Source organism: Grampus griseus, assembly GCF_964374135.1.
Source record: "Grampus griseus genome assembly, chromosome: 17".
Lineage (NCBI taxonomy): Eukaryota > Metazoa > Chordata > Mammalia > Artiodactyla > Delphinidae > Grampus > Grampus griseus.
In genome coordinates, this window is record NC_139011.1 from 67678969 (window position 1) to 67705072 (window position 26104).

Consider the following 26104-nt stretch of genomic DNA (forward strand, 5'->3'; position numbering starts at 1 on the left):
CATATGATGATTTTATAAGATAATATCTGTGAAGAACATAGCATAGGACTAGAGAATGATATTTTCAATATGTAAAGGCAACTGTCATTATGACACTGGCTTATTATTCTATTACTGTTATGACTGACACTGCCATTAATGCTGATTCTTTTGTCAACAGTCCATAGGGAGTTACGGAAGATTTAATATTTTCAATGTCAGGAAGACTCAACAGGAGACCTCACTAATCTGGGATACAAATTTCCCTTGACAGTGAAATCATGACCTTCTTCCAGGGTTGAACTCAGGGCTGCTGGCAGCTCTCACATGCACTGTCTGTTTACACTGGGGACAGTCACTCTTAGTTTTAAGCCACAAATGAAGCCAGTGACCCTGACTGATCCTGTTATTTTCTAGAAATATCCCTTACACATGCATGGTGAGGAATATTGGCTGCAAGTTGGAAGGAAGACATTCGAGACAACGTGAATATTTATAATGATATAGCACACATTGTTTCATCAGAATAAGCAACAACAACAAAAGTTCATTCTAGTTGTGCTATAGAGTTTTCCGTTTTATAGGTTCAGGAATTTCTTACAAGCTTAAATATCTCCAAGAAAATTTTGAACACACAAAAACATATTAAGTACTATTTGTTAACTAAAGGTTCAGTAACCATTAAACAGTGTTTTGATGTACCTATCCCACGGCTAGCCAAGTGACATATGTAGTACAGTTGCCCTGAGAAATCTGTTCTACCCTGGCTTTCTTGTAAAAGTAGACATTTTATGTAAACATTTCAATATATACTTCTTTCATGATTGGTAGACCATGATATTCATATCTTCTTAAAAGTTTCAAAAGAAGAATTTCAAAGATAGAGCCTATTAGAGTTGTCTTTGCATTTCTGTCTTCTTAAAACTCCCAGAAGTTCTCCATGCAAATAGTACGGTTTCAGTTAACTCAAACATTAATTCTCTGTGACCAGGAGAGACTTAGGTATTCTTTCCCAACCTCTAGACTTATTCAAGTTTCAGGGTAGTTTGGGTGGGTTAAGGTTACTTAACGTCTTCTTTGGCCTCAAGGTTCCAGCCTTCACCTGCTGTTTAACATTCCTTTCCAGATTCTTAAAAAGCCCTGTTTACATCTAACAGGAATTTTTGCCTTAATACAAAATAATCATGACAGAACATACTTGTCAACTCTACTCCCGGTAGCAAGTTTTGGCTTCTTTTCCCCACTTTGAACTAAGGTAGCAATTTAACAGAGCTTTAGTAAAAAAAAAAAAAGTGAAAGTAACACTTTCAGGATATACTTTTCCCTTTCTAAGGTCAACAGTCTGTGTTATTAGTTTACAGTATGATATCAGTTTGGGTTTTCTCATAGCATAATAAGCTCCAGGTAGCTCTATATTTTTTAATCACTTTGTTTCACCAAATTACTCCTGGCATTTTTTGGTTTTTGGAAGTAATTTTTTTAAAGTTAATACATGCACAGAATTGCTTGAAAGAACATGGTAACCATATGCTAGAAATCAACCACAGACGTGAGAACTTGTACAGACTGTGGAAGGCTTATTGTCAGAGCTTCCTGCTCCTGACTAGAGCATGGCTTGACCCTTCCAGCAGCCACAGGAAGGCTTGGCACCACTGACCGTGACTCTGTTCCTCACCAGGAACAGAATACACACCAAGAAATATCACGTAGGGGCCATGCATGACAGATCAAAGCCATTAGTCAATTTCAACAATACAGAGCATGTTATTCACACATCACAATCCTCTTTATCGTGTTAGAAACCACAGTCCAAAAAACAAACAAAAAAGATTTTGAAAGTATAATTTGTCAGACATGGCCTATCTGAGTCATATGTAAACTACATCCTCAAATTTCTAAAGCAGGGTCATATCTAATGGACCTGAGGCTCCTAGTTTTCTATCGTCTTTATGCTTTTACTTTGCAGGGATAGAAAGAGATACTATGTCAAGTAGTAAAACAAATGATCAAAAATGACTTCTGTGGCACAAAGATCAAGTTCAATTCTCCCTTGAAACCTTATCGAACTCTTCAACCTATGGAAGGCTCTCCTGTCTTTAAACCAAAATTAGGTATACAGTCTGTATCATACAATTTACTTAGCGGTTTTCATCTTGGTATACAGTTAATCTTCCTAAGAGACCAGAATGTCTTTAGGGCTAAAAACCATATCACTTTCCACTTGTCTTCTACGAGGCTTTATTCAAAGAATGTGGTGAAAGGGGCCATATTAATAACTTACTAAATAAGTCTCATGCTCTAATAGCATACAAAATTTTATATTCGGTGTTCACAAGCACATCTATATGATCCAAGAGTGCTCATTGTTTTTATAAAATAGCGATCACTTGATCTAAGACAACATGTTTTCAATATTCCAGTGTTATGACCAAAAATATGCTATTTGTCATTTTCTTTTAAGCATTCCTTGAAGAACAAAATAATGTGCAGCAGTACAGAACTTTATAAGATACCACTTATCATGTTTTAAAAATCAACATTCTTGGTGGATTGCTAGGCAATTGAAACCATACTATTCTCAGAAAAAAAAAAATCTACCTACAAATTTATGGGGAGTTTCCTGATATTAAAAATAACTCCACAATTCAAGAGCTAGCGAAAAAGAAATGCTAGCCTAAACGTACCACATAATGTTAAAATTAAGAAGCATTTTCCCGTCAGCCGGTCAGTCTCTGATCCACAGAATACGGCATCTCACTGATATTTTATGTAAGAATGGGAGAAAATTCCTCCACCTTCAATTTGGAAAATCCTAATCACACATCATATACAACTCTGTGGATTCTTTATAAGGATACAGGTTCCTGGGTGGCAGACTCAGGAGCCCCAGCTGTACATCCACAATAATGTTTGCCAGTGATCCCCCAAAAGAAGTGACCTGTCAGTTTCTAAAGCATCATCTCTGTATTTCTAGCCTGGATTCTTAATATCAGTGGTGTGCTGGTAAAAGTTTAACAACCAGTTCTCTAGGAGGAAAATTAAGGCTCTTATTATTTGCTGATTTCTGTAGTTTAAATAGTCCCACAGCACTGATTGCAAGTTACCAACGTGATGTCACCGTACACAGAGTTGGGAAAGATGGCATCACCACCTCCAGGAAGCCACCATGCGCCAGCTCCAGCACAGCTCAAAACGCTACTTCTGACAATCTGGTCAAAGGAGGAGAACATCCTAGATGATAACGAATGAACTCACAGTTAGACGTCTTGCCAGAGAAATTGTTAAAAAGGTTTCAAGGAGTTGTTCATTCATAGAATTCAAAGGGAGGTAAACTGAATTTAATAAGACACCAACACAATCTGTGGAAGGTAAAAGTACCAAATTTTGATCACTTTAAATAAGGAAGAGCTCTCTAACAAGCTTAACAGAGATTTGCTCTTCATCTCGAGGTCCTAGTTTCCTTTAACCTGGAGAAGTTGAGAAAAGTTGGAAGATCTCAAAAGAGATGGTTGAGAATGGAATTACTGTCAGGGTTCTCTATATACTTTGAGCCTGTGAAGCTGAGACTGCAGTTAAACTCCAACAGAATGAATCTTGTGATTTGACATTGTGGACTATATCTAAATTTATACAAGAGATTTTGAGAAACTGTTTGTAATATGATTAAATTTTAAATTAACAAAATAGAATAAATATTTTATATTTTTTAAATGTCAACCAGTGTAAATTTTGCTTATAATTTCTGGAAGTAATGTCATAATAAAATAATTCATACATTCCTTCTAACTCCTATAGTTTATCTTTTCAAGCTTGGAGATGTTTTGTTTGTTTCCTTTAGTCTAGCCAAATATTTCTCAGAGTAATTTCATATTTTTCTAACAACTATTGTTAAACCTTTAAATCCCACAAATCCTAACCCACAGTTTAGGAGACTAATTGTAATTCAGTCTTCTAACCTTTCAGTAAATGTAAAGTGGAAGAGTTTTAACTTTCTTTTGAGACCCTGTATACACCACTTCACAAAACCTACATTTTTCTATTAAGGCTCACCAAGTGCTAAGTCCTTTAGCCTTTGGGATGTTTTCAAGCACAGCAGTAAGCTGGTCCACTTGGTCCTTAAAGTGAACTAAAAATAATAATCCTCTTCTGAACCTTGTTGCTGTCCTGGCAGTTAGCTCTAATCCTTGCAACCAATACTAGGACATGGTTCTACTTGAAATGCCATGTAATTGAAATTACAAGCTCTGTGTTCTTCCTGGAACTAAGCCAGAGTATTTGAACTCAGCTTACAGCATGCATATACTGAGCTAGGAACTGCCATGTTACAATATGGGATAAATTATGGTCATTGTTCCAGTTTACCCAGGGGTCAACTAGCACTAAGCACAATGTGAATTTCCTAAAATACTGAGGTTTCCCATAAAAGAGTCCCTTTTCCAGGTTCTTCTGCCTTCTCCAATAATAATGCTTTGGTCTCCTATTCTTTTGTGCACGGTGCCTGCCAGCTAGTATGTCCTCAAACAATTTTAGAAGAACAAAATATAGTATGGAATCCATAGGCTTTAGAATAAAAGAGAATGTCTCTTGAATTCCCGTTCCAACATATACTAACTCTGCAACTATGGATATACTAACATTTTAGAGCTTCTATTTCTTAATCTCGAAAATTGGGCATAATGATTCCTGCCTAGCTGGAATACTATGAAAATAGAGATAGCGTCTGTGAAGCCCTTAGACCACCGTTAAGAATTGAGTAGACACTGAATTAGTGAGCTATGATGATAATGAGGATGGGTAATTGATTCTAAGAAGAGCTCATTTCCCTGGACGCTCTGACTTTCCAGGAGCAGTGGACCAAAGCAAATCAGTCCACTCTATTCATGTGGATTTTAGAATTTTCAGTCTGTGGATCATACAAAGTTTTAGTGTTTTATTGTGGTAAAATAAACATAACATTTACAATATTAACCATTTCAAAGTATACAAGTCAATGAAATTAAGTGTATTCACAATGTTTTGAAGCCGTCACCGCTATGTAATTACAGAAAGTTTTCATCTCTCCAAAGGAAAAGCCCAAATGCTTAGACAATGACTTCACTTTCCCCCTCCCTTCAGCCCTTGGCAATCCCTAATCTGCTTTCTGTCTCTATGAATTCGACTACTCTGGATATTTCATATAAACGGAATCATACATTATGTGACCTTTTGTGTCTGGCTTCTTACACTTGGCATAATATTTTCCATGTTCTTCCACGTAGCATGTATCAGAACTTTGCTATTTTATGGCTGAATAATATTCTATTGTATAGAATTTTGTACTACATCTTGTTTATCCATTCATTAGTTGATGGGCATTGGGTCGTTTCCACCTTTTGGCTACTATGAACAGTGCTACCACAAACAGTCATAAAGAAGTTTTTTCTCTCAGCACCTATTTTCAATTATTTTGGGTACATACCTAGAAGTGGAATTTGGGGGCCACGTGGTAATTCTATGTTTCACAGCTTTAATTTTATGCCATTAAAAATTGATAAGAGAAATCTTAAAAGTTAAATATAGATTTACCATACGACCCAGCAATTCCACTCCTAAGAATCACCCATGAGAAATGAAAACGTGTATCTGCAGAAAGATTTGCATGTGAATCTTCACGGCAGCATTTTTCAAAATAGTTCAATATTGGAAACAACCAAATTGTCCATAAACTCATGAACTCATAAACAAAATGTGGCGTATCCAGCAATGAAATATTATATTTACCAACAAAAGAGAATGAACTACTGATCATATTACAACATGGATGAACCTGAAAAACATTATGTTAAGTAAGAAGCCAAACCCAAAAGACCACATGCTATGTAACTGCATATATATTAAATGTCCACAATAGGCAAATCTATAGAGACAGAAAGTAGATTAGTGGTTGTCTGGGACTGGGCATAGTAATAAAGATTAACTGTAAATAGGACATGAGGTAGCTTATTGGGATGATAATAATATCTTAAAACTGGATTATGATGATGGTTGTACACTAATGATATTTACCAAAAATCACTGAATTCGAAATAGGTGAATTTTCTGATACATAAATTATGTCTCAGTAAAGTAATAACAGTCGCATACAGGAAAATTCAAGGTAAAAAACTTGCTATTCCTCCTTGTCATCCATTGCTACTCTGGCGTAATAAATTTATCACCCTACTAAAGGATCACAAAGACTCCTAATTCGTGTCTTTGCCATTTCTATAATTGTTCTCCATTCAAATCTAACCAGATCAAGTAGCCATCAGGTTATTTCTTCAAATATTCCAAAATTAATAGAACATGCTCAGTGGTATCCAGAGATCTCTATGGCCCTCAACCTAGCATGCAGGATCCACAATCTACCACAATGTCTACAACTCAATAACAAATCATCTGCTACAACACTGCAGGTTTCTATGGCCCTTGCAATAATACCACTTATTCTAAACTCCAAGACTTCCTTACACGTCTCTTTCTCATCTAGTGTGTTTTACTTCTTCTCATAGGATGTAGAAAACTTTCCCAACATTTAAGATTTCCTTCATTTCATTTCCTTCAAGAGTCGTTTATTATGCTTTTAAGCCTACTTCAGTGTTCTGTAGTCATATTTGTCTTAATCCTTCCTTTTTACCCTTAAATAGATGGTATTGGGCTATAGAGAGCTTGGAAACCAGATTTCCTGGGTTGGAATCATCACTGGACAATTTATAAATTGTGTCCTTGAGAAAGTCTAATTAACCTTTAATTAATTTACTCATTAATAAAATGAAGATAATTTGCCATTGATTCACTGTGAAAAGTATATATCATGCATGAGAACACTTAGCACAGTAACTGGATCATTGAAAGAATCAGTAAATGTCAGTTCTTATCACAACTTCTATTATTTTTCTATATTAAATTTTAATCTAATTGATTTCTAGTGAATGCCTTTATTCTTATGACTAGATGATACATTCTGAAAATAGAAATTATACCCAATATGTCTTTGTGTTCTCAACAGCACTTGGCACAATGACTAGCCAACTATTTATTGACTGAACTCTTGATTGATTCATTCATTAATTAACATACTGAAGGGCAAATAGTTTCTGCATCTATGGGTATAATGAAATTGTTGGTTTTTTTCCTGGTTCTGCCTGAATGTCTATCCTCTTGAGCTTGTCTCTACTTAGACACAACAGTCAAAGAGCAACTGCAAAAGGAAGCAACACAATGTGTCACATCACCAGCAAACAGAAAAACAACAAATTTTACTTTCCAGAGGCCCTGGGCTGAATCATTCGTGTGTTCATTCCTTTGTCTGCATAATTTGCCCTGGCGTAAAAATAAATAAGACCAGTTTCTAACCTCAGGGGGTTAGAATCTAATAGGCTGAGATAGACTAGAAACGAAATTCCTTAAAGTATCATAGCACATAAGACTGAGGTGGGCACAGGAATGCAGCAGCAAATGGGGCAAAAAGGAAAGACATAAAGAGAAAGGATTTGGAAAGCTTCACATTAATAGAACATGGGGGCTGTCTTGGTGATTCAAGAAGTGAAAAAGAGGTTAGGAGAGTTTTCCATGAAGTGAAATATCTAAGTACAAAAGCTTGAAACTGACATCTGTGGTTCCAAGGGTGGCAAGCCATTCACAATGGCTACAGGAGCAGGCTACAAGGTAGAGAGATGGTTGGGTCAGATTATTGAGAGTAATGTATGCCAAGCCAACAACTAGTTTGAATCTTATCCTACCAGAAACTGTAACATGATCAGATTTTTATTTTAGAAAAACGTCCTTAGTTTTGAGTAGATGGATTGATAGAGTATAAGACTGAAGGGATAAATAAAATTTTCAAAATAGCTTGGGTCAGACATGGTAAGAATTTTGAATTAAGGCAAAAACAAGGTACATTTGAGGATTTCAGCTTTGACATTTCAAAACTGAAATGCCAATAGGACAGCCAGTGACTAGGTTCTATGTTGTTATTTTTCTTCTTCTTCATGATAGTAGTGATTTTTGGTTTGGTTTGGTTTGGTATATAAAATTCTGAACCTCAGGGAGAGATCCAGAAGAGAGAACTGGACTTAAAGCCAACAGAGGTCATGAGCGTGAATGACACTACCGAGAGGGAGTATACAAGATGAGAAGAAAAAACAAGAGAGACAAGAAGTAGTATCTAAACACCAAAATTTTAGGGGTAGACAGAGGAAGAGACCTAGTAAAGAGGACTAAGGTAGACAGAGAGCTAGATAATCAGAGGAGAATGATTGTCCCTGAAAACAAAAGAAGCAGGAGCTTCAAGAATAAGGAAGTGGTAGTCAACTACACCAATTTCCACAAAAAGATAAATAAAATGAAGGCTCATGATAATTCATTGGATTAGGATATGAAGAAATAAACATTCACTTTGGCAGTAAATTAGAGAACTAATGAATGGAAAAGAAGCTGAGTCTCTCCAGGATTTTGATGTAAAGGGCCTAACAGGAAGGGGTAGTAATAACTAACAGTGAAACATGAAATAATTCACATATTTGTTTGCTATTGGGAGATGCTTGAGGACGTCCATAGCTTGAAGAAAAAATAAGAAAGGATGGGTTGAAAATAGAATGAAAGAAAGAGAAAACATGTTTTTAGATAGAAGGAACAGAATGATTTTTCTCAAAAGCAGTTCTGAAAGATGATACTCCAAACCTCTTCTTGTGAGACTGGATGAAAAATAAAGGTGAGGGGCTGCTCATATACAAGAGAGAATAGGTTTATGGGATCTTAAGAGACTTCACACTTGATGGACCTAAGTGTTGTTTATTTGTTCAGCTTTGTTTGTTGTTGGTTTTGTTGTCTTGAGAAGTAGGGAGCTAGGAATAGGTTTGGGATAGCTGATACGGAAAATGAGACTGGAAGCTGATTAAGGACAGCTGATTATGGACTGCCAAGGTGAACTGAGAAATAAAATTAGAAGGCGTTACTACTGCATTGCAACAATCTCCATAATCACGTGATTTCTTTGTGTAGGGCTCATCAGCCTCTGTGTAAAAATATAGTGTGACTAGGTTGGATGGACCCAAGGCTGGACGTGAGTAGCAAAGGAAGCCTAAATGGGAAAGGGATTTATGTTGTGCATCACTGAGGTCTCAGCTAAACAGAGCAGCTATAAGGAGCCAATGCCAGGGCTTGGAGTTCTTAAGGAAGTCAAAGAAGGGGAGCAGTGGGACTAACGGAGTGAGAAAACTGAAAGGAAGGTATTATCAGTAGAGATTAATACTCTGGAATTTGAGTCCAGAGATAGAACAGAACTAGCTCTGGTAAGGTCCGGGTGTGACCATAGGTGTGAGATATTGGATGGACGCTACTGAAGAATAGAATGTAAAGACATTTTGAAGATAGCATATTGGATAGATTGGTTATGCCAAGTGTCAAAGTACTCAATGACTAAGTTGACATTGTATCAAATAATAGGAACCTCAGAGGAAGAAGAATTTTTATCTGGAGTTGAAAATGAATGGTCAGTAAGTTGCAATGGAGAACCAGGATAAACACAGTATTGCCTCTTATAACTGATATGAGAAAACAATGAGTATTTGCATGAAAGGATGAGAAGAAATGGTGAAGAAATGTCTGGGAGAGTATTAGGTTTCCACTAAGGACAGAAAGAAGGCAGCAATAGGTAAAGGGGTTGCAAATACAGATCATTTTATTTTTCATAAGAATTCAAAATTAGATAGTTTTTTTTTTTTTTTTGCGGTACACGGGCCTCTCACTGTTGTGACCTCTCCCGCTGTGGAGCACAGGCTCCGGACACGCAGGCTCAGCGGCCATGGCTCACGGGCCCAGCCGCTCCATGGCATGTGGGATCTTCCCGGACCAGGGCACGAACCCGTGTCCCCTGCATCGGCAGGCGGACTCTCAACCACTGCGCCACCAGGGAAGCCCCCAAATTAGATAGTTTTAAGGGCATTCTGTGTCAGGGAATGCTTTCCAAGCCTGTTTTAGAATAAAGGACATGTCTTGGAGGTATTGGGACCTCCTGGTTTCCATTGCCAACCTGATCACGACTCCATTACTTATATTTATACTGACATAATAGCTACAACAATAGTAATAATAATATCACATCATACTCAAACATCTGATTAGGAAGTATCATTATTTAATTAGATAAAAGGAGAAACTTCAAAAGAGATTAAAGGTCACAAAATGGAAATTATTCAGACCCACATCAGCCAAGGCCATAGGCTCCAGCAAACTGGGAGGTACCCAAGACAGAAGAGCTGCAGCTTTAAGTGCAGTTAAAAGAGTTGTGATGTTATGTTTGAAGTACTCCATGATATTCTATTTAGGATAATAGCCGATTGGAAAAGGTGGCTAATGAATGAAAGCACACCCAAATATTCCAGAGTGATTTTTTTCCTCCTTCAATTCAATCCAACAAGCATTAACTGAGCATCTCCTCCTCTTGGCACTGTGCTAGGTGCTGAATATCTTGAGATGAATATGACTCATTATGATAGAAATTCTATTTTCTCCTTTATTATATTATTGGTAAAAAATATCTCAATGTTGATAATCACAGAAACCATACCATAGAAATCTCCGAACTGATATCAAAACACAGTTAAAATAATTTGATTGATGATTTTTGCAAGCCACACTGCCATCTATTTGCTAAAATTCTACAGGACATTCAGAACATACCTAAAGAAATTCTAATTCTATGTGATTTGGGGCAACTTATTCTCTCTGAGCTTCTTTTCACATCTTTAAAATGGGGATAACAACAGTACTTACTTCCAGGATTGTTGGAATAATGTAAGAGTGTTTTATAAACTGAAATGCACATATGAATGTTAGCTCTTGATTTCTGAAACCCAGCCACAGAGATGTATAAAGACAAAGTTTGCCTTGTTACAGTCTCTTTCACTGACTGTGTGAAAACACATCAAAAGTTGACTATTTATTTGACATTTGAACATGATGGCTGAGCAAAGACTGAAAAACCACAGATAAAATGAGTATGTTACACTTGAATTTCCAATATACAAAAGATGATTTATTAAGTTTCTTTGCTTTCTTTTTATGTCAACAGCTGTATGAAAAAATATCACTCATCTAAGAAATAGAGAACATCAGTCTTCTCTTGTCTAGCAGAAAAACAGTCAACAGTGGAATAAGGAGGTTTTCCTACATGTGAAAGAGGTGTTGTTGAATCAAAGTTCATGAACTAACTTCATTCTGTAGAATCCACCTCCCAGGACAGAATTTAAATAGTTAAGCAGTCTCACAAAAAGAGAGAGAAGTGGAAATTTGGTGTTTTACAAATTTGGATTAGGAGTAATATAGTTAAAATTTAATGTCTGTTAAAAGTGAAAGTGATAAGATTGGCTTGGGTCAGCCCTTGAGTATAAAACACTTCCTCATGAATTTTCAACAATTTTAAGTTATTAATGACATATTGCATTTATGGGGTTTTATTTCTTTTCTCTCAAGTTGAGGAGCAATTCAAAGATGCAGTCAAATATTTAATTAAATCTGTATGGACTGAATTAATCAGATATTCTTGCAAATGATTTAAAGAATAAGAAATTGTAACTGCAGCTTCCTGTCTAATTTTATCAGTCTTGAAAAGGTTAATAGCATTTTGCTTAATATAACTGAATGTGTTTGCTACTTGACCAAACAAAACATGATTTTCTAGGACCTTAAAGGCATTCAAAATCTCTTATAAATTTCCTTGTAAGAAAAACAGCTTTTATAATTCTTTCAATCCTTGAGCCCTAAAAGTGCTTAAGAAAAAAGACAAAACATGATGCAAAAGGAACAGAGAGCTATATGTTAATGTTAGTGCTCTATAAGGAAATAGAGTAAATACTCCAATTTCTGAATAATCTGAACAGTAATTTTCAAAGTTCATTTATAGCAGGGTAATTCTTATTTCTGAAACAATCTTACACCCAAACCTTATGTATTAGGGCGGTCACACTGGAACTGCTCTAGTTGAAGGGGAGCAGAGCCCAGAACAGTGCTCCCTATAGCACAGTACATGCTCCTCAGCCTCCAAAAACAGAGGGAAAAGTGATTACTTGAATCCCCGTAGTGCCACAGAGTGGGTGACTGTGGCTTTGAAGTATGACAGACTTGGGTTCTGTCTTAGGCTGTTCAGGTTGCTTTAACAAAATATGATAGATTGAGTGGCTTATATATAACAGAAATTTATTTCTCACAGTTTGGGAGGCTGGTAAGTCCAAGATCAAGTTGCCTGCAGAGTCTCTTTTATAAGGGTACTAATCCCATTCAAGAGGACCCCACCCTTATGACCTAATCACCTCCCAAAGGCCCCACCTCCAAATACCATCACTTTGGGGGTTAGAGGAATAGGTTTCAACATATGAATTTTGAGGCGACACAAACATTCAGTCTATAGCAGGTTCCAATCACATTTCCACCATTAGTTGTAGTTACTTACTTTAGTAAGGCTTAGTTTCTCCATCTAAAAATGGAGATAAACTTACCTCACAGAGGGCTCATACAATTTTAAATAAGTTAATGTAGGTAAAGCTAAAGCATTTCATATGGTTACAGCCAGAGTCCCTGCTCTCAAGAGGATACAGTCTGAGAGTTGCTAGCCATTCTCATTTCCCCTTCCATATGTTTATTAACATTGATAGTAGTGAATCTCAAGCAGGAAGGCCTGGACCCCTTGAGGATTTGTAGTCCACTATCCTCCAGATGAGAATTCCTGGGTTGGACTTTCATGCGGGCAAAGAAATTCAAGCAGCGTGGTGCAGAGATGTTAAGATAGTGAGTGTGGCTGCCCTGATCCAGGGTTGAAGCAGACAGAGGGATCTAGGATAGTTCCCAGCTTCCTAGATTAGTAGACTGGGAGAAACAGTGGTGGTATTCTGTAGGAAGAAGTTTCTGCTGAGGGTAGGGGTGGTGGCCAGAAGAAAGAGATGAAAAGAGAAGAGATTTTGAGGTGAAAGACACGTTGGGCATGGAAAGGACTACAAGTATTAGAGTCAGGGAGCGTTCTTTCATTCTGTGATCCACCAGGAAGGCAATGCAGTGAGGCTAATCTACCAAAGCATTACTGATTTCCCCCAAGTTGATCACTAATGGTCTCAAGGGGTGGGACCACAAGGAAGAGACAAGTGTAAGGAAATGGTATCCCTGAAAGAGATAAATGATCTGCACATCCAAGATCTGAGTACTGACTGCTCTCATTTTATTGTCCTAGGGCGGCAGGTTCTCCAAGCTGGGATAGTTTTGTCTCTTCTTGAAGAATAGACTCTACATGGATATTTCTCAACTTTTGTGGCCTCCAGGTATAATGTCTGCTAATTTTTAATTATTTTTTTCTTGACATCATTTGAGGTTTGTCTCCTTAAGCAATAAACTCTTTATGTTTCTTCTTTGATTGAGTGATTCTTCTAGAAATTGCCTTTTACAACATGTCTGCTTTCTTACTATTGGAATGCAAATACTTTCTTAATAAACATTAAAAAAAATCAGTGAAACTTAAAAAGGAAATGACAAGTTCCCGAAATTCATATTTAAATAAAATAAACACAGGCATCTGATTTATGATTCTTAAGAAATATGAATAACTTTTTACAGTTGTGACATCATAGAGAGATATTTACTTACAAATTACTCAGCTTCCTTTTTCCCAAGACGGTTGTATTATTTCTGAATCAAATGTCCCAATGTACTGAACAAAATAACTGGAAGTGAGGATAGCTATTACGTCTCTAATTTAGAACATTCTCGTGAAAACTATTTAAGCTTTGTTTCAAAAATGCTGCAAAAATCACTAGATAAAATGCTTTTTATATAAGCAAACTAAATAATCTGCAGAGGCTGGTGAGTAGATTCCTGTACTCTGGCAAATGATACACCAAACTTCTCTTGAAAAACCAAATCCTAAACCTATATTAAAAAAAAAATCACACAAGAAGTCACATTTCAGGACTGTGATAAAGAACAGCTAGTTATTGTATGATGGTTAAATTCTTTGATTTTGCAAAAGAAGAATGAAAAAGAGGGATTTATTTACTTTGTACTAAAAAGGTAGAGCTACAATAACTAAAACAAAAATAGTGCACATGTCAACAGAAGCTAACTCTCCACTGTCCAGATGATAGAGTGGTTAAGTGGGCAGACCCTGGATTTGGGCCACCTGGCATGGGTGCTGTCTTGGCTCCTTGGCTTACCAACTGAGGTACCCAAGGCAAGTTATCATATCTCCCTAACTCTAAGTCTCCCCATCTATAAGTTGGGTATATAATTAAGACCTGTTGGCAAACAATAAGGAATAACGCGTGTAAAGTAACAGGCAAAAATTTAGTATTAAATAAATATTAGTTATGATATTGTTATACCTAGTAAATTAAGATAAAAAGGAAAAATTCAAAATAAGAAAGGGATGGGTTCTCAAAAACAAATGACACTGCACATGTTATTTGAGAACATATTGTTAGATCCTTGCTTCACAATAACACTAAAATAAATTCAAAATTGATTAAAGAATTTAAGGGGAAAATGTAAAGAACTTTTAGGTAAATACCTAATATTGGGGAGGGAAAGCTATGTCTAAAAAAATGAAAGAAATCAGAAAGAGAAAAGTAATAGTTTAAGTATAATAAAAAAAAACTATCATGGACTTCCCTGGTGGTACAGTGGTTAAGAATCTGCCTGCCAGTGCAGGGGATATGGGTTCAAGCCCTGGTCCAGGAAGATCCCACATGCTGCGGAGCAGCTAAGCCCATGCGCCACAACTACTGAGCCTGTGCTCTAGAGCTCATGAGCCACAACTACTGAGCCCTCGTGCAACAACTACTGAAGCCTGCATGCTAGAGCCCATACTCTGCAACAAGAGAAGCCACTGCAATAAGAAGCACATGCACCACAACAAAGAGTATCCCCTGCTCGCCACAACTGGAGAAAGCCCGCATGCAGCAATGAAGACCCAACGCAGCCAAAAATAAATAAATAAATAAATTGAAAAACTATCATGAAAAACATTAAAAAGCAAAAGAAAAATTACTAAAAATACTTACTACATCTCTAAAATAGAACAAGTCATTATGCATAACAAATACAAGTCAACAGGAAAACAAACACCCCAAAAGAAATATGGCTGATGGCAAGAAAAAACAATTCATATAAAATAGAAATACATGAGTCTAATAAGTATACATAAAATTTGTTAATTTGTAATCAAAGAAATTTACTAGTAAACAAAGAAACCAAACTTTATGGGCTAAAAATATTTCATATTACATTTATCAGTATGATAAATTAATTTTGTGAATCTTTTGTTATTCACTTATACATTTTAAGAGAATATTTAATTCTAGGAAGGGTTTAGGAGATTCCTGGTTAAAGGGGCAAACGGACTTTTTCCGGGTATGTGTCAAGAACTTTTAAATGGTTCATATTCTTTGACCCTTTTAGGAATCCAGCCTAAGGAAAACTAATGATGATTTAGTGCACAGTTATCTCCAAGCATTACTTCTAAGCCCCAAATCTCAGTGTTTCCCATACCTTTTCACATAAAAACAAACATACAAAATAATATTTGTACAACACACAGCAGGACCTGGAATCGACTATTTGCACCAGAATGTGACTCAAAGCATTTAAGAGGAGGGCTGGAATGCCTGGATCCCAACACATCTGTCAACAACTCATGACCATCCATTTCACAACCACCATTAGCCTCGGACAAACTAACTGGGAATATCCAACCAAAAACTCTAGCATTAATTCAAATATAACAACTCTGTATTATGGTTTGACACTAAAATAAAAGTCTTAAACTTTAAAAAGGTATGAGGATATTTGGTCTAACAGATACTAAAACAGATAAGGCTGCAAAAATATGTGGGTATTAAAACTAGGTTTATAAAGAATTTTATGTCAGACTATTATAATTATGTAAAGGAAGGAAACGCAGGATGCAAAGTTGCTAACGGACTATTTTCCAAAGTTCAAATTATGATATGAGATATTTACAGATACACATGCATAAAAATACTGGAAAAATAAAACAAAATGTGAAAATTCATCTTTTATGTTGTGGTTTTGGATTTTAAACTACACTCTTTACTGAATTTTCCAAACATTTTATAATATATACTATTATATTTATAATTAAAAAATAAACAAATTTGAAATAAAGAAGACTGTAACACAGATAATAGGAAGTTATACCAAATTTCATTTTTGAAATATTGTGCAAATCTAATGTTGATATTGATATTTTATTAACTTTGGGAAATCTCTCTAGAAATGTACAATACACAGAAAAGAGAAAAAAAGAGTTCAATATCTTAAAAAAGGATGGACATTCAATATGACCCTTTCAAGCACAGTTTCTAAAATAATCTTTTTCCCTAATGTTCTTCTAATATACATCATTATGTCAACATAATAGCAGGAATATATCATATTTTTTCAGTTTGAGTCCGCACACTCCTGAGACTCAGACTTTATATGGGGCCCCTTCTTATCACAGGGCAAAAAAATGATCTTGATTAGATTAATGTGGTTGAGAGGGCAAGGAAGCCCACCAATGTTTAATTTTCTCTAGGAAAGCATGTTGTATCCAATCGTTTTAATGTAATCTATGTCGTTTTTATAGCTGAAGAAGATGAACATGTAAGAGAAAACCTTTCTGTGAGGGTCTTAATGTTTTTCCATCCCCACTAAGGGACAGAATGTTAACTTCCTGTGCTCCACACACAAAGAGACCATTTCAGCACGCATGCTGCACAGTTCATAATCAGAGTATGAATAAGGCTTTTACCTCACTACACAAAAATCCATATTGCTTTCCATCTGCTTCAGTATATTTATATATCAAACAAATGAAATTTGCAGTAGCGGGCAATCATTTTAATAAAGAATTAGCAATAACTTGAAAATACTGAAAATGTCAAAATGCATTTTCTTTTTTGCCCATCATGTTTATAAGAATTAATGGATTCGTCCTGAGTTGGAATCCTCAGGACATAAATAGCATGTTGACATACATCTTCTTGGGCATTATTGGCTTATAAATCAATTGTATCTACATTAGTGCATATTAGGCCACTCTTTCTTCCCCAACTATCTTAAAAATAAAATTCAGAATTTAACTGATCCCAAGAAATGATTTCATAATTTTACTAATGGAGAAACAGTGAAATTATGTAGAGAGACTGATTAATTACAAAAGCCATAGTCAATGTTTTACCACTCATTACATCATGCTTTATCATCTCAGGCCATTTTTTGGGTGCAAATGTGACATTTAGAACTTACATTTTTAAAATTCATAGAAGTTTTAAAAATTAATATTTGCATAGGTTTAGGCAAATATTTCCACCATCAGTGTGTTAGAAATCAACAGACCTGAAATGTCAAACAGAAAAATCCCAGTAGATTCCAAAATTTGGTTAGATAACTTGCCGACTATAGTACTTGGTTTTAAGCAATTTATTGGCATCCTAGATCTGTGAGTGACAAAAGCCAAGCAAAATTCTACAGGATAGAAGGAAAATGAAACAGTAAAAACCTTTAGGGTTGAGCAAAATGTGTACCAATTGCTATTCTTTAGCAGATAATCCATTACTACAATTAGCTGCCAGCAATTTGTCAACATTGTATTTCAAGGGATGAAATCCACCATAATTTATTATTTCTACTTGGTGAGATGATAATGAACATTAATTTCTTTCTTTTTTTATTTTGCAAGAGTACAAATTGAAATATGTTTAGTCTTAATTCCATAAATGCTAGCTGTGATCCTATTTTCCATGCTAGGTATATAATGCAAGAAAAAATTGCAGCTTGTTCATTAACCTGTACATTCAACATTTCTTCCACTGGCCAGCTATTTAAATCAATTTACATAGAAGTACAAACTGTATAAAATATGTACAACAATTTACTCATCATAAAATTATACTTGAGTATGAAAAAGAATTTTGAAGATGTTTTACTGAAAACATTTAAAATGTCAAGTTGTGAAGATGATGAAACAGACATAATTTTCACGGCAGGGGTTTTTTGTAGGGAGGAACACTATCAGTAAGAAACAAGGTGGAAAGTAGAAGTATCAAAATTCATAGTTAAAGAAATAGTCTAAAAGTCCACTAAAAATTCATACCTATATTTTATACTGGAAAGCCATGGGGACAATTGTTTTAATGCTTGTCAAGTCTAAGTGATAATTTTGTAATTTTATATCTTATTTTTTTATATCTTATTTTTATTAAAGTATAGTTGATTTACAATATTACCTCAGTTTCAAGTGTACAACACAGTGATTTAATATTTTTACAGGTTATACTCCATTTAAAGTTATGATAAAATATTGACTATATTCCCTGTGCTGTACAATATATCCTTGTACCTTATTTTTTTTATACATAGGTAATTTTAATTTTTTTAAATGTAATCTTTTTATGGCATGCCTTATGAGAGAAGAGGTAACAATCTGGGAAAGAAGAAGTGGTAGAAAATAATGAATCTCCAAGGAAATACAAGGCATTTGTGCAACCTACCTATTGTAAAAGGCATTTGTGCAACCTACATATTGTAAAAGTCATATGATTTCAGCAGATTTCAAAATTTTCCTTTAGTCTCAGCAATAAGTGATCATTGAGTGTAGTGGAATTCTTCTTCTAACACAATTCCCAAGAGCACCCCGGATTTGATATTAGAGGATTCCACTGTACTAATTAACAATCCGACAGGGAATAGAAATACAGGTGGAACTCTTTGCTGACCTATTTCACTGGCTGAATAAAATTTTTAAATTAGCAAAATCAATTTACCTAATTCGACCCAATAAAAAGAAATTCACTTATAAACAATGCCTTTCTTATCAAAACTCTTTCCTGAATTTCTACATCAGTTGTATATTACTGGAATTATGCACATAAGTGTTTCTTTATCTTCATGTCTTTCAATTACAGTTGTTATCAAAAGAATATTATATCTAACCCAAATTTACTCTTTTTTAAGTTTATATCCATGGGATCTTGAGAAAATGCAGTATGTGTGGGAAATTCCAACTCCAGACAATTAGGTCCACACCTTGCTAACTTGTGAGCAGAAACAGAATCACTGAAGAGTGGGAAAAAAAAAAAAAAAGCTATCACTTGTCCCTGGAACATCAATTTAAAACATGGTTTGTTTATTTACTAATTCAGAAAGCACAATTAATATTGCCAAGTCAAGCTTAAAAGTAATCAAAGTTTACCCCTAATCCAGCTAAGTAGACGTCTACTTTACTAAGATGATTCTGTAATCACCTGAGTCTAACTTTTGCATCAAGTTTGCCGAAGGAATCTTTTCTGAGACATGTATTATTTTCCTGTTTCCTTTCCTTCTGAGTACCCTCTGAATTTTAAGATCCCCTTCTCGTCATGTTGCTCTGGTTTCTCATACTCCTATTGTCAAGGACACAAGCAAGATTAGTAGTCTTTTATGCTCCAGATTTAATGATCACTTGCTCTCATAAAAATTTACCTGTCTCATGATTTAGTCCCTCAAACTTCACTTTTTCACTATCAACTTAATCTAACAAATAATCCTATCTTTAATATTGGCTACTGATAGTGGCCTAACTTTATTCTTTCTACATTACATCTGCTGTTTAATAGTGGCTCCAGTGCCTTAATAATTGTATGGACCCTGACAAGTTCTGTGAGAGTTTGGGCACACTGGGAAATATGAATATATCACAGAAGGGTTGTCAAATCTAAGTGATAAGTCATAGGACTTGCGAAATTCAGAGACGACTGATATTGAGTATGTGAAAATGCTTAACAATTAAAAAGTGCTATACACATATGTGATATCATTATCATTACTACTACCATCATTCTAGTTAGTTTTACCCATCTTCTCAAACAGATAAGACTCTTCAGAAGGAAAATGTACTAAAAATATAACTTTTAGTAACTCCTAGGAATTTTAGGAAATCTTTCCCTACAAGAGTCCTTCTTTTAATTTTCTTTCTGCTTTAACTAAGAAATGATGACCAGTTACATAAAGTCTTATAGGAGTCAGCTTATGATGGGCTGGTCAGTATTGACCAATGAATAAAATAAATAAGACTTACAAAGGAAAAAGAAAAACAGTAAGATATTGAATGCTAAGTATCTTTCTTAATTATCTTTTCATCTTCCCATTATGCTCACATACTTGTTTAATACTTTCAAAACAAAATAGAATTTCCAAGATTAAGAAACTAGAGGAACTGTGAAATTTTAAGAATCATTGATAGTAGGTCTTTATGGATCATTGATCTAAAAAAGTTTATGTACTCTATTTATGAACTAAAAGGTCATAATCAATATCTGCTGCTCTGTATTTTCTTCCTAAGACTTCCTTTTTGTTGTTTCATTTTTAGTGAATAGATTTATCTGACAAATCCAGCTTTAATCTTCACAAGGTGTAGATAATGCTGAGACATTCCAGAACAGAAAAGGAGGAGGGAGAGAGGGAAATTCCAAAAGAATGATTTGCTTATTTGGGGGAGGATAAAAATGTAAATCTAAATATTGCTTTTACCTCACTCAAATATTCACAAAATATTTTAAACACCGCTTAAGCCACTGAGGAAAAAACGTTTCCAAGAGTCTGTTACCCACTTATTAATATCCAATACCCAACATGGAAAGTTAGCAAATAGAGACAGCATGTGTTGAAACTACTCTAAATGGTTTTCAACATTTGTGGCATGTTTATATTTTTGCAGGAAATGACTCAAAATTTGCTTTGAAGTATTTTGTACTTCTTATGGTAATAAAGGAAAAAAAAAGTTCTGCTTTGCTCTAATTCTCCATTAATATTTAGATAAAGCCACAATTTTCTTCTTGATTTACCAAAAATACAATTGTAAGAAATATTATTTAGGGAATTTCCATCTAAAATATCATCAATCTGACATAATTTTTTAAATCCATGCTTTCTTCATAATAAAAGCAGCTACCATCTAGAAACTATGGTCAAGGTCCTGATATTAATTTATTTATCCACTTATTGTTTATATTCCACATACTTACCCCTAAATTAAATGTTTAAATTTACATTTGACTTTAAATGGAATTACAGAATTTTTAAGAATTCAAAATCTAATGAATGTGATAAATGGAAAGTTAAATTGGCTTAGGACAAATTTCTGCATTAGAAAAACACTATGTGAGCACTGTGAAAAGAAAGCAACTTTCCAAAGGTCAGTTTGAAATCACTCAGGAGTTTGACCAAAAAAACTATTTTCTCTTTGGGTTACTAGGTATTATTAAGTAAGCTAAATACTATGGACAGGATAAATCTTGATTTTAGAACATTATTAGAAAAAGAATTTAACGGTATCTTTTGAGATATGAATAAGGCTTTGGTGGAATTCACAGATGATGAAAAAAATCTTTTCAAAAAGTGATGAATGACAGATTATCCCAAACTGAAGGATGACATGCTTGTATCATCATGAGATTATGAAGACATACTGAAGTTTATAAATGTCAGAAAGTTCCTCAAAAAAAGTGAACAAAGACCCAGATTACAATCCGAATATAATATTCGTATCAATGCACACTCAGTTACACTCTATGATGTGGGAACATTATTTGAAACCCTGCGTTTGGTTGTGGCATAACCCACACTTTACAGGGGACTTGGCAAGCAAGAATCTGTTCAGAGAAAGCATCCAGAGGAAAATGAAATCTTTGAAAACTACACAATGTCAGAATTGGTTGAAAGAACAGATTGTGTTTTGGCTGAGAAAAAGTGTCAGATGGGACATTCTAACAGCTTCTACTATCTGGAGGTCGGTTCAGTGGAAGAAGGACTATTACCTCAGGAGTAGAACTAAGACCAATGGTTACACGTGATTGTGAGAAATATAAGAAAATGTCTAACAAATAGGAATAATCTGTTTATAAAAGAAACAGGAAGGCACTAGAACTGTCAAGAATGTGCAGTAGAAGGGAGACTAGTGCTCAACTCCTGACCTCACTGTTTTATTTATTTATTTAATTAAAAAAAATTTTTTTTTTGCGGTATGCGGGCCTCTCACTGTTGTGGCCTCTCCCGTTGCGGAGCACAGGCTCCGGACGCACAGGCTCAGCGGCCATGGCTCACGGGCCCAGCCGCCTCGCGGCACGTGGGATCCTCCCGGACCGGGGCACGAACCCGTGTCCCCTGCATCGGCAGGCTGACTCTCAACCACTGTGCCACCAGGGAAGCCCGTGACCTCACTGCTTTTTTGAAAAAAAATTAATTTTAATGGGAGTATAGCTGCTTTACAATGTTATATTAGTTTCTGCTGTACAGCAAAGTGAATCAGCTATTTGTATACATATAACCCTTCTCTTTTTAGATTTCCTTTCCATTTAGTTCATCACAGAGCATTGAGTAGAGTCTGACCTCACTGCTTTTTTTAGCTTTGGGATCTTGGTCCAGTTACTAAACTTCTCTGACTTTCCATTTCCTTATCTATAAAATGGATGTTCTTGCATTGGGTGAAAGTGGCATAGGAGGCCAGAATACTGAGGTAAGGGAGAAGAAATCCCGAACTAGATGACCACCATGCTTCTTCCTATTTCTAAGTTTCTATTATTTTATAATAAGTGAAAGTAAGATATTTTTCATCTCATGGTAAGAAATTATTGCTAAATAATTTCTCTTATTCAACATATAACTATTCTGTTGTATAATAGGTATATAGTGCCTACTATATATAGGCACTCTTCTACGAATACAGAAGCAAAAAAAGTGCACAAAAAATGCTTGTCCTCATAGACCTTATATTATGTGGGAGGAGACAGACAATAAATAAGTAAATCATATAGTATAGTAGAAGCTGAGAAGTGCTACATAGAAAAATAGAGAAATTAGAAATTTTAAATAAGGCCTGGAAGCTTCAATGAGAAGCAGACAAATGAACAAAGATACATTAATTTCATCAGTAATTGTAAAATTAATTTTATTATGAAATCCATTGAAAAATGTGGTACCCTCAACCAAATCCTGTGATCCAAATAATGTTCCAAATAATGTAATCTCATCAGAGAATGTTATGGACTAAATTGTGTTCCCCCAAAATTCATGTTGAAGTTCTAACCTTTAGTACTTCAGAATGTGTACTAAATAGGACTAGTACACGTTCTGCACTTCAGAACGTGTACTAATAGGAAATAGGATTTTTAAGGAGGTAATTAAGTTAAATGAGATCACTGGGATGGGTCCCAATACAAAACGACTGGTGTATTTATAAGGAGAGGAGATTAGGACACAGACGTTTTACAGAGGGAAGAACATGCGAAGACAGAGACACAGAGAGAAGGCGCTGTCTGTAAGCCAAGGAGAAAGGCCTCAGAAGAAACCAACCCTGCTGACACTTGCCTCCAGGACAGTGAGACAATACATTTCTGCTGTCTAAGCCACCCAGTCTGTGTGGTGTTACAGCAGCCCTAACAAATGAATGCAGAGAATATTGTAGTATATTAACCCAGTCTAAATATTAAGTCTAGGATAATGCATGATTGCATAGCCATTTTTAGAGCAACTCAGAATCTTTTACAAACTTTATATTTAGAATTTAAATGTAGATTTCAGTTTTTTCTGTGTTTATCCTTTTAACGTTAAATTGCATTGAAAAATCTTAAACCTAATGGTTTCCTCCCAACATACTCTATGGAAGAGATATAGTTTAAGCAAAATATCACAAGGACTTCACAACTAATAATACCATGCTTAAGTTATATGTAAACTTTCAGGATATGCAAGACAGTTATTTTTCTATCAAGCTGTATATACACTTAGTGAAGTTTAAGATGGCAGCTCATAATCTTTTAGAATGTTCATGTGCACAAGCAAAAAGTTAATAATACCAGAAATTAGATTTTCCCATCTCCTTCAAATCTTATTCCTCAATTGCTGAAAGAGCTCAGTCCAGTTTTGCTGGGTACCTGTAATCAAGCTGGCCACCTACTCATACAAGGAACTGCATGACTCTGTGGAATATACTGGATGCATGTTTTAAAATACTCTTTAGTTTGAATAATATTGTTTCCTATTTCCTTTAGATGTTCCTATTAGTGATATACATTAGTTTTAGAGATAAAAATAAGTAAATGAATATACTTACAGGTCCTGTTAATCTAGATGCTTTCTCAAATTCTTCACCCTCTTCCATCAGTGCTTCTTCAGTTCCAGCTAAAGAATCTATTTTCACAAAAAGAATGAATAAACTAGAGTCACATATTGCTTACTAACTCTCTGATATACAAACCTATTACGAGAAGGATATTAAAGTGACTGAACCAGTTTTTGAAAAATCATAGTGTTTGCGATTTAAAATAGGGTGTAGAATGTTATTTATTTAGCTTAAAGACAATGTATGAAAAACGTTTTGTATTTCTAATGTAAAAGGGCACAGTGCAGTGAGGAAGGTGCAAGAGCTGCGGTCATCTCAGAGCAACACTCCTTTTGGCATATTAGTTAGCTAATTGTTGAAACGTTAATGTCCTTTTTCTGTCTTGTAATTTTGTATTTGTTTTATCCATCAACTTTTTTTTTGCTACACTATTTAGGTATCAATTTGTGTTCTCTCTTTTAAATGGGATGAAAAATTCTGAAAAGTTTGGAGAAAAGTACATATTATTAAATGGTGGTAGGCTTTTACATTTAATGTATCAAGCAAAAAGTTGTAATTATTCACTTGACTAGATTGATGAGTGGGTGGGTAGCAACTTTCAAATATGTGAATAAAATGATGGCAACACTTTCCATATGTCTGCTGAATTAAATTAATTATAACAAAGATTTCTACAGGCTATAAAGAATTCTTCAATAAAGACAGATACATGGAGCATCTAGAAACAGTCTGCATTTTAATACCTTCCATTCAAATAAAAACATCAGTTAAGAGGAAGGTATTCTAAACCACTGAAAACTTTAAGAATTGACTTCTTATATTTATTAATTTTAAAGAGCCATATGCCTCCCTAAAGAAGACTTTCTTCAGATTCACATACATATGGAGACAGATTTTTTTCCTGTTGCATAAAATGTGTGCTCTGGGAAGAAAATCAGAGCATTAAATCCTCCAAGCCCTTGATGGCCACTCAAGACCAGAGAGACAATGGAAAGCTTAGCACAAATCCATAAGCATAGCTTTTGAATCATGGAGCTCTCTCTATCTCAGATAATTTAGAATTTTATATTCAAAAAGAAAAATAAAATCAGGATAAATGAGAATTATATCAAGTTAAAAATATTAATCTATTAATGAAGGAAGCTTGAACCCCTATCTATTAGAACCCCATTGTAAATATGACACTAGATAGATTCTTTACATTAGAATGTATAAGTTAGCATAATTCAAGTCCTCCAGGACTGAATTATATTCTGCAGAACTGTGAGCAAATATTCCTGTAATTTCAGCATTCACTTAGTATTTTTTCTATTTTATTTCTGTGCTGAAATTTTTATTTGTGTAGAATATTGACATAAGTAATATTAAAATGTTCTATTCTACATTATAAAGCAAATTATTTCATTTACAGAAGAAAACGCACTCTCGTGGATTTGCTAGGTTTTTTATAGTTAGAAATACTATATAATAAGTGAGTTCTCAAGTTCCTCTCGGTGAGCAGTTAATGGTTTTAAAGAGATATTGTCATTGCATTTGTTTTTTATGCATATGTACATTAATCAATTCATTCATCCATTTATTTGTATATTTGTATATTCATTTATTAAAAAAAACTATATGCCAGGCTCTCAGCTAGGTGCTTTCAAAACAAGTTGAGCGAGAAAATTTTCTATGACTCTTTCTCTCTTGGAATTTATTTGAACACCTTTACAGTATTGATTTTTTTAATAAAAATTAACATTTATAAAGGGAAGGTATTGGTAACTTTATATGGTTTTACATTTTGTTCTGTTCTTGTTTTGGTTGGAGTCTTCCTGGTTATTGGTGCCATATCCAGTGAGATCTACAGTAAAAAGGGACAACTGTGAAGTGCACCAGAATATTTGTGAATTTACATACCTGACTGTATTAAAAGTTAAGTTGAAAGGACCCTTAAATAACCCAAATCTAGTGATAGAATATTAA

General features: G+C 34.9%; 1 protein-coding gene across 2 annotated transcripts in view; it reads right to left on the reverse strand.

Moving 5' to 3' along the window:
* The window catches only part of LOC309835441 (uncharacterized protein C8orf34), a gene marked incomplete at both ends in the record, with an annotated part of 331465 nt that overhangs the window by 49095 nt on the left and 256266 nt on the right, over positions 1–26104 (reverse strand). For both annotated transcript variants that reach the window (XM_082674892.1, XM_082674891.1), the window contains one exon: positions 24131–24207. In XM_082674892.1, the coding sequence (XP_082531018.1) occupies positions 24131–24207 (77 nt within the window). The remainder of the gene's footprint in view (positions 1–24130; positions 24208–26104) is intronic.